Source organism: Lactuca virosa, chromosome 5 (assembly GCF_052849685.1).
Source record: "Lactuca virosa cultivar CGN04683 chromosome 5, Lactuca_virosa_CGN04683_v6, whole genome shotgun sequence".
Taxonomy (NCBI): Eukaryota; Viridiplantae; Streptophyta; class Magnoliopsida; order Asterales; family Asteraceae; genus Lactuca; species Lactuca virosa.
This window is the reverse complement of record NC_136430.1, coordinates 279152532-279160499: the sequence shown is the minus strand read 5'-3', so window position 1 is coordinate 279160499 and position 7968 is coordinate 279152532. Positions and strand designations below refer to the sequence as shown.

The 7968-nt window shown below is 35.7% G+C and overlaps 2 protein-coding genes across 2 annotated transcripts; one reads left to right on the top strand and one right to left on the bottom strand.

Annotated features, from left to right (window-relative positions):
- The first annotated feature begins 285 nt into the window (after positions 1–285).
- On the top strand, positions 286–3469 carry LOC145110786 (two-component response regulator ORR24-like). Its single transcript, XM_079047098.1, has 6 exons — positions 286–777; positions 937–1089; positions 1187–1564; positions 1658–1734; positions 2066–3019; positions 3163–3469. Exons 1-6 carry the CDS (start codon positions 645–647, stop codon positions 3232–3234), a joined length of 1767 nt encoding a protein of 588 aa, XP_078903224.1. The 5' UTR covers positions 286–644; the 3' UTR covers positions 3235–3469.
- A 125-nt stretch (positions 3470–3594) lies between these two features.
- On the bottom strand, positions 3595–6481 carry LOC145110787 (calmodulin-binding protein 60 E-like). Its single transcript, XM_079047099.1, has 7 exons — positions 6038–6481; positions 5782–5857; positions 5556–5614; positions 4920–5413; positions 4683–4843; positions 4407–4610; positions 3595–4319 (listed from the first exon to the last, which is right to left on the bottom strand). The coding sequence occupies exons 1-7, from the start codon at positions 6145–6147 to the stop codon at positions 3714–3716; spliced, it is 1710 nt and encodes a 569-aa protein (XP_078903225.1). The 5' UTR covers positions 6148–6481; the 3' UTR covers positions 3595–3713.
- Between the last annotated feature and the right edge of the window lie 1487 nt (positions 6482–7968).

Here is a 7968-nt window from a genome sequence, read left to right as displayed (position 1 = left end):
TTAACTAACTTGACGTTGAAGAGTTAATAATGTTTATTAAAAGATTCTGTTTTTACAACAAACTTATATCACCCAAAAGTTATAATAAAGCTTCCATATATATCCATTAGAGGTAAAGATTCTAAGAAAGGGGAAAAAGAAAGTCTCCATTGTTTCTCAATAGAAACAAAGATGGAAATGTGTACATATACCAGATTATATGTATACATTGATATTACCCAAAATAATATTTTATTAAAAAGGGGCTTTTTTATTTCTGCAAAAAGAAGTAGATAAAAAAAAAAAAGCAAAAGACAAATCCAGAGAGAGAGAATGAGAGAGAGAGTTTTTGATTCTGTGTATTGTTGCGTTGAAAGCCATTCAATCTGTTCTGGCCAAATTTCCCCCATCATTGTCAATATGTATTAAGCTCCAGTCCAAGTCACTATCTTGTTTTCTCTCTCTCCAAGATCCTGTTTCTCTCTCTATTATCTTTGAAATCATTCTTTTTTCTTTCTGGGGTGGTTTTGTTCGTCAACAAGGTGGTCAAACAGATGAAAAAAATCCAAACTTTCTGAATCTTGTGTGTTTCTTGAATCTTGTTTGATCTCTTTTTCATCATCTGGATTTGTGTTTCAAATTATAAAGAAAAAAACAACAAGAAGATGACTGTAGAGGAAATTAGAGGGTCTAACGAAATTGACAGATTTCCCATTGGGATGAGAGTTCTTGCTGTCGATGATGATCCAACTTGTTTGAAGTTATTAGATGGGCTTTTAAGGAAATGCCAATACCAAGGTTAGCTTCGTTTCAACTGTTGTTAAAAGATTATATTCTTTAAAGTGTTGACTCAATCATTTTAACTTTTTCAGGGTTTCAATCTTTATTTTTTATCCCTTTTCATGAAAATTTGAGTTAGGTTTCTGTTTTAAAAACATTTAATTTTGGATTTTACAGTTACAACCACAAGTCAAGCCATAACAGCATTGAAGATGTTAAGAGAAAATCGAAACCGATTTGACCTTGTGATCAGTGATGTTCATATGCCGGACATGGATGGTTTCAAGCTTCTTGAACTCGTGGGTCTTGAAATGGACTTACCCGTTATCAGTAATTCACTAATTCCCACTTCAATTTCTCCAATTTCTCCAATTCCGAAGTCAAAATCGATGTGGGTTTTCTAATTTTTCTTTGAAATTGTCAACAGTGTTATCGGGAAACAGCGACCCGAAGCTTGTAATGAAGGGGATAACACATGGGGCTTGTGATTACCTTGTGAAACCAGTTCGTTTGGAGGAATTACGCAATATATGGCAACATGTGATTCGTAGAAAAGTGGAGTCAAAATCTCAATCGAAATCTGACAACCAAGATAGGCAGAATCATGGAGGTGAAGGTGGACAGGAAGCCGGAAGTGGAGATCTGAATGGGAAACTTAATCGGAAAAGAAAAGATGAAGATGACGATGGTGAAGATAATGGGAATGAAGATGATGATCCATCTTCGCAGAAGAAGCCACGTGTTGTTTGGTCTATTGATCTTCATAGAAAGTTCGTTGCTGCTGTTAATCAACTTGGAATCGAGAGTGAGTTTTTCCGTCTTTTTGTTCTTGTGTTCGTATCTAAACTTGTTTCATCGACACTCTTTGATGATTCCTTTTTTCTATTTTTATAACCAGAAGCTGTTCCTAAAAGGATCCTTGATTTGATGAATGTGGAAGGTCTTACTAGGGAAAATGTAGCAAGCCATCTCCAGGTTTGCTTTTTTACCGTATTTCCTAGTATAATATTAGGGTTTTTTTGGTAATTTCAATTCCATTGTGGATTGATGTTTTTGAAGAAGTCTTGTGGGCCAGTTTAGGGTTGTTGGCATCTATCTAGCTGCACAATCTTTATGTACTTGATTTACATCTTACACGATTATATGGATGGGTCATGGTCGTGATTCTGTGTGGGTCAGCTCAAGGGTTGTGGGTATCTGATTACATCTCATATGATGTTGGACAGACTGTGTGGGCCAGCTCAGGGGCTGTTTTTGTTTGAAGAATAAAATATATTTTTACCTTATACATGTGTTTGTTTTACAGAAATATCGGCTTTACTTGAAACGGATAAGTCAACAAGCTAACATGGTGGTGGCATTTGGTGGAAGCAAAGACGTGTCGTCTTACATGCGAATGAGTTCACTCGAAGGACTCGGTGATTTCCGGACACTATCAGCTTCCGGAAGATTACCGGGTCCCACATTATCATCGTATTCACCTTCCGGAATGCTTGGAAGACTCAATAGTGCAACTGGAATGACACTCCATAGTCTCACTTCACCTTCTATAATCCAACCAACCCACACCCAAAACTTAACCCATTCCATCAATTCCCTCAACAAATTTCAACCCGTTGTGTTACCAACACCACAAACTCAAACACACCAAAACACAAATCTTTTTCAATCCCCATTTGATCTTACTCATCATAAACCAAATAATAATAACACTCAAATCCCGGATTTCACTCCCATTGATGAATCTAGAATCTTTACAGGTTCTTTAAAGATGGGTCCCATGAGTTCAGAATCTTTCAACCTCGTTTCAAGCAGTTCCACCTTTCTTGATGTCCCAGTCCCACCACCAATTGGGGATGCTTTCCATGACCAATTGCCGCCTAATGGCGGCCTGAAATACGGTTACACCGCCGGATTTGGTTCGAGTAATATTACCACCACGGCCTCGGTGCCGCTTGAAGTTCAAAGCCAAAGGCAGGGGCAATATGGGAAACAGAATTACGGGCAGTATTCGAGTAATGGTTTTAGCATGTTATCCGCCTCGGCACCACCACTAAGTGGTGGTTGTTTGGGCGGCAATGGTGCACTGACACCAGCTCCGGCTATGCAACATAACAGAGGGAGTGAGAGGTCAAGTACTGAACTGAAAATGGGACCCGGTCAAGAGTATTTATTGGAGAATTCCAAGTTACTGAATGGTTTTGTTGCAAATAATGGTTATGACTCGTTGGATGATCTTATGAATGGAATGATGAAAAGGGTATATGATCTTTTTTTTTATTGTTCTAACTTTTTGCAAATTTACCCCTCATTTCTTTTATAACTTAAATTTTGATTTTGAGTTTGGCCCCTCAAAGATTCAAAAATCTGATTCTGGTCCTTCAAACTCTGTTTTTTATGCAGGAGCAGGACCCGACAATCATAATGGATGGAGAATATGGATTTGATCCTTATTCTTTCGGTTCATGTATATGATGATGATGATGGATGGATAAATTAGCTCTTGACTCCTTAGAGATCGATAAAACGAAGGCTGCATCAAAAAATTAGGTTTTTTTTTTTTTTTTTTTAATTAAAATGAGAAGTTTGTATCAATATGTAATTTAATTTCCAGGACTATTTATGTCTAGCTTCTTCATTACTATCTTTATCAACATATACCCATGTTTTCGTTTCATGGGTACAACTGCAAACATGTTTTTTTTTAGTATTTCTTGAATCCGTTTATGGATGATGTACGTGTTTTTATGCATTACATACAAGTTATCGTAGCATTGAACTTGTCAATACCCTCTTAAAGTGGTAAGAAAACTTTTAAGCTGGTCAAGATGTTACTTATTGACAAAATTATTGCATTATGAAGAACAAAAAGCTCTATAAAATCAACATTTAGTGTTACATAGATAAGTACTACTATTACTACTACTACACATGAGTCAACTATTTGAAGTCAATCAATCAAGCTGAACAAGTTGAGCTCTTCTTTCTGCAGCTTTCTTCCTTATGAAAATCCCCCATCTTAATGCAGCCTTGAGTTTAAGCCACCCAACAACCGCCTTCCCTGAACCACGCCCATGAACCACCGGACCCACCTGTGGTTCATGAGCAACATGGTTATGATAACCGTATGAACCGTTGTCACAAACACCAAAAGTTGACGCGGTTACACCAACCCCAAAGCTTCTGAGTAGCTTTTGCATATCATCAGTTTCCAACATCTCTGAGCTTCTTAACCGGACTTCCTCCGAGAAAGAGTCACCGAACCCGTGTCCATCGTCTGGGCTCTGGCTCGACCAACCATCTGAACCGGTGAAGGTAGATGGTGCACCGGGCACATAGTCATAGTGGGTGGGTGGTGATGATTGGTGGGTGGTGGTGGTGGTTGATGAACCACCACCACCACTTAGTGTTTGAGTTTGATCGGAACTTATAAATGGATATTCAATCAAGTTGTGAGTAGGTGGAGAAGGGTAAGTTAATGCGCTTAAAACTTTCCCATCGTATTCTACAACTCTATTCCAATTCTCGTATGCTCGTTTCACAAGTGAATCTACTGAAATCTGTTTTTCAAAAAAAAAAAAAAAAAAAAAAATGAATTATCAATTTCTTTTGTAGAAAAGAAATAAGGAGAAAAGTGTTGTGTAGACCTTTTGGTTGTGGTTAAGTGATTCCAATGGAACAAATTGAGCATCTGAAATGAGACCTCTTAGCTCATAAATGTGGTTGAAGATAGCACCAGTGGTGTGACCTAAATCTGCATAGTATACATACAACTTCCCTCCTAAAACACAAGTCTTTGCATGCTCAACTGTGTTTTCCCACATTCTATTTGACATTCCACTTCCTAGAATCTGTGTTCATTAGCATATTAGAAACAAAGGGTGTGCGAAAGGTAACAAGAAAATAAATAAATAAAAACTTACATTTCTCAGTCGTTGTGGATCCCTAACAAGAACACGGAGAAAATCCTCTACAGTTATAACTTCAGAATTCATTAACTTTTTATGCAATGCTCCATCTTTTGCTATTCTATCCAATCTCCAAACTTCATCGTGTAAAGCAGGCGGATAATGTTTCTTGTACACTGCAAAAGTAACAGACACAGTCACAGTAACAGTAACAGATGTTATGCAAGAAACTGTAAGTTGTAAGTTTCATACGTTCTCCTCTATGATCTTTAACAGCAAAGGCCTCAGTTTTAGCTTCACGAATTCTAATTCCAACACAATATCCAGAAGCCACCTTCAAACCAAGCCTAAACTTTCTACTTCGAATCCAACTTGAATTATCAGTAAAAGTAAGATCACCCAAAGTTCCAACTCCTTCATTTAATGTGACTTGTGTCTCCCCTGTTAAAAGTGGTCTTTTTCCTTCACGTGCTTTGACTTCATGACTTTCAAAATGCTCAGTGCTCCAGTTTTCATTGCTTTCTTCATTGAAGTCACCTTCAAGCACTACTACATTCAGTTTTGATGATGATTCTTCTCCAGTTTGCATCACATTGCCTGTGGCTGCATCTAACAACACAACATGTATAGCTGCTCCTTGCTCCCCTTCAACTTTGCCACCTGTAAATAGATGAGGTGGCATCCTTGTTCTAAATTCAAGCTGTAAAACTTTTCCTTCTTGACCTTGTATTCTTGGTGGTGAAGATCTGGTGGAACATTATACTTTTTAAAAAATTACCCAATTATAGCAGTTAAAAATTCTTTTCTACGGGATGACATTTATAATGTTGTAAAATGAAGAAATGAAGATTTAACACTATGAAGTTCTAAAGGATATAATATCTTTACCTTCCATCAATTTGACCATGTCCAAATCTAGTCAAAGCACGCTCGACTTCTTCACTTACCTGTGTTCCCAATACCTTATTGTAAGCGAGAATTGATAACTAGATTAATCTATTCAGAGTTATAAATTAGAGTATAGTTTGAGGTAAAAAAGCGAATACACCAATGTAAATACTGAATCTGAAAATTTCGAGGTTTGAATCTTTATAATGAAGAAAAAAGGACTTACAATTCTACGGAAAAGAGGCTCTAAAGAGGAGCAAAGTCTTTGCAAGCTATCGACCTTCAAAGCTTCCACAATTACACTGTGGGAGAAAAATAAAAATCATAGCTTGTTAAGATCGCAAATAGAAACACAAGGTGCTAAGATGGGTTCTTTGAGACATTTATACAAACAGATGGAGATGATTATGCACAGACAAACAATAATCATTTACAAAACTAATATTTATAACAAGAAAATAAATAGAAGCAGTTAAACAAACCTCGCTAAACCCGGTACTTTGGGTTTCTTCGATTGAGGCATACCATCATCATCTTCTTCGTCGTAAACTCTCTTCTCAACTCTCCTACCTCCTCCTCTTGACTCATCCATATTTCTGAAAAACAACACTAAGTCCCGCAACTTTAACGAACCATAAATGAAACAGTTGCAAGAATCTTCAATACCCAACTGGAATAAAGTCGAAAATCAATTCAAGTTTGAAGCAGAAAACACTATGATCTGAAATTATCGATAACGATGAAAAAGACAGAAGAAGAATCTTATGCTGGGTGTGTTGTCTTTCGGCCAATAGATCTGTGAAGATTAATTTAGTGATTTGTGCGTGTGTATGAGAGAGAAAACAGCTGGGTTGAGTCGGTGGATTAATTACATGAATACTGAATTCATGAATCTTGAAACCGAGCTTGTTCTTTCCGGTCCGGAACTGGTAAGTTAGAAGTCAACTTTGATTTAGCAGTTGACAGAACTACCCTTCGTGATTGGATTTTACGTATTTACCCTTTTTGGTTTCTGCATGCATGTTAGAAATTGGAACAATGGCTTGAATGTTTATTAGATATGACAAAATTTATTTTGCTTTTGCTTTGATAAAATTTTGAAAATCAGATTTCAAGATGTATATAAAGATTTGTAAAAAAATATACTTAAGGGTAAATATAAGATGATCCAAGCATCCGTCATTTTGATAAAATCTTTATGTGATTGTCGAATTTTAAGACAGGAAAATTCATGAAATAACAAAAAAAATGGGGTGTATTTGAAAAATATGACCAAGGTAACTGAAGTTTCACAAAATGACCAACTTTCTTCGGTCAACCTACGTGGCAGGGTAAAATCATAAAAACACATAAATAAAATATCAAAAAAATTCATTGTGGATTGGGAAAGCCTTTGCTGCGGAAAACGAGTTCGTTGGCTGCAAAAGAAAGGTGGACATCGATCGGAATCGGAAACGGTCAGCAGTGAGGAGGAAAGGAGATCGAACGAGTAATTTGAATCAATGTTTTAACATATGCCTAGGTTTAAAAAGGTTTTATGTCGTAGTTTTTTAGTTTAAATGGTTAAATTGAATCAATGTTTTAACATATGCCTACCGAACGAGTAATTTGAAATGTTTTATGGCAAAATTCATCAAAACAAAACAAAGACTTTCAGTAAAGATCAATTCCTCAGATGGTAGAACAGATCCGCAAAGGGCTGCTCTATGGATCCGCAGTGCCTCTGCGGAAATGTGGTATTTTTTTTAAAAAAAAAATCCATAAAATGGTTTTTTCAATTTCTAGATCAATTAATGTTTTTTCAATTACGCACAAGACATACAAATTCCACATCGATCACTTCAGAAATTAGTTTTTGTCATTTTGCACATATGTCCAATTCCTTAGAGTTTTGGGTTTCGTAAAGCCAAAAAGAGAAAATTTGCTTATTTTGTAAAACTTCAATTTCCTTAGTCATATTTTTCAAATACATCCCATTTTTTTGGTTATTTTATGAAGTTTCCCTTTTAAGACATTATTAAGATTGTTTTTTACGTGTCATACATCTAGTTTATTTTTCGAATTTTAAAACCAAAAAGTAGCTTATAAAATTTTATTTTGCAAAACTACTTAAACTAGCTTTTTTAAGAATTTTTTTAAAAAAATTTAATGAATATACTCTTAGTTAATTATAAAAAACATATCCTTCTAAATATCATTTTATATCTTGCAGTTGGCTTATCAATTAGTCTTTTTTTACCGGATGATATCTTTTTATCAACTAATTTTTCAACTAACAATCAAGTTTTCAGCTATTAATTAATTTTCTTAGCTAATTCGACATATATTAACTTTTACTCCTTTAGTATAGTAAGTTGCATCCATTATGTACTTCAATTTTGCTTTACAACCTTTCTTTAAAAAGTGTATTTTA

What these genes read in the sequence shown, in the direction of transcription:
- LOC145110787 (XM_079047099.1), bottom strand. Translation starts at nt 6,147, where the DNA reads ATGGATGAGTCAAGAGGAGGAGGTAGGAGAGTTGAGAAGAGAGTTTAC. An exon ending in AAAGTACCGGGTTTAGCGAG is followed by an intron (nt 5,858 to 6,037) that starts GTTTGTTTAACT and finishes TTTCTCCCACAG; the next exon opens with TGTAATTGTGGAAGCTTTGA. An exon ending in ATCCACAACGACTGAGAAAT is followed by an intron (nt 4,611 to 4,682) that starts GTAAGTTTTTAT and finishes TAATGAACACAG; the next exon opens with ATTCTAGGAAGTGGAATGTC.
- LOC145110786 (XM_079047098.1), top strand. Translation starts at nt 645, where the DNA reads ATGACTGTAGAGGAAATTAGAGGGTCTAACGAAATTGACAGATTTCCC. An exon ending in AATGGACTTACCCGTTATCA is followed by an intron (nt 1,090 to 1,186) that starts GTAATTCACTAA and finishes AATTGTCAACAG; the next exon opens with TGTTATCGGGAAACAGCGAC. An exon ending in ATGTAGCAAGCCATCTCCAG is followed by an intron (nt 1,735 to 2,065) that starts GTTTGCTTTTTT and finishes TTTGTTTTACAG; the next exon opens with AAATATCGGCTTTACTTGAA.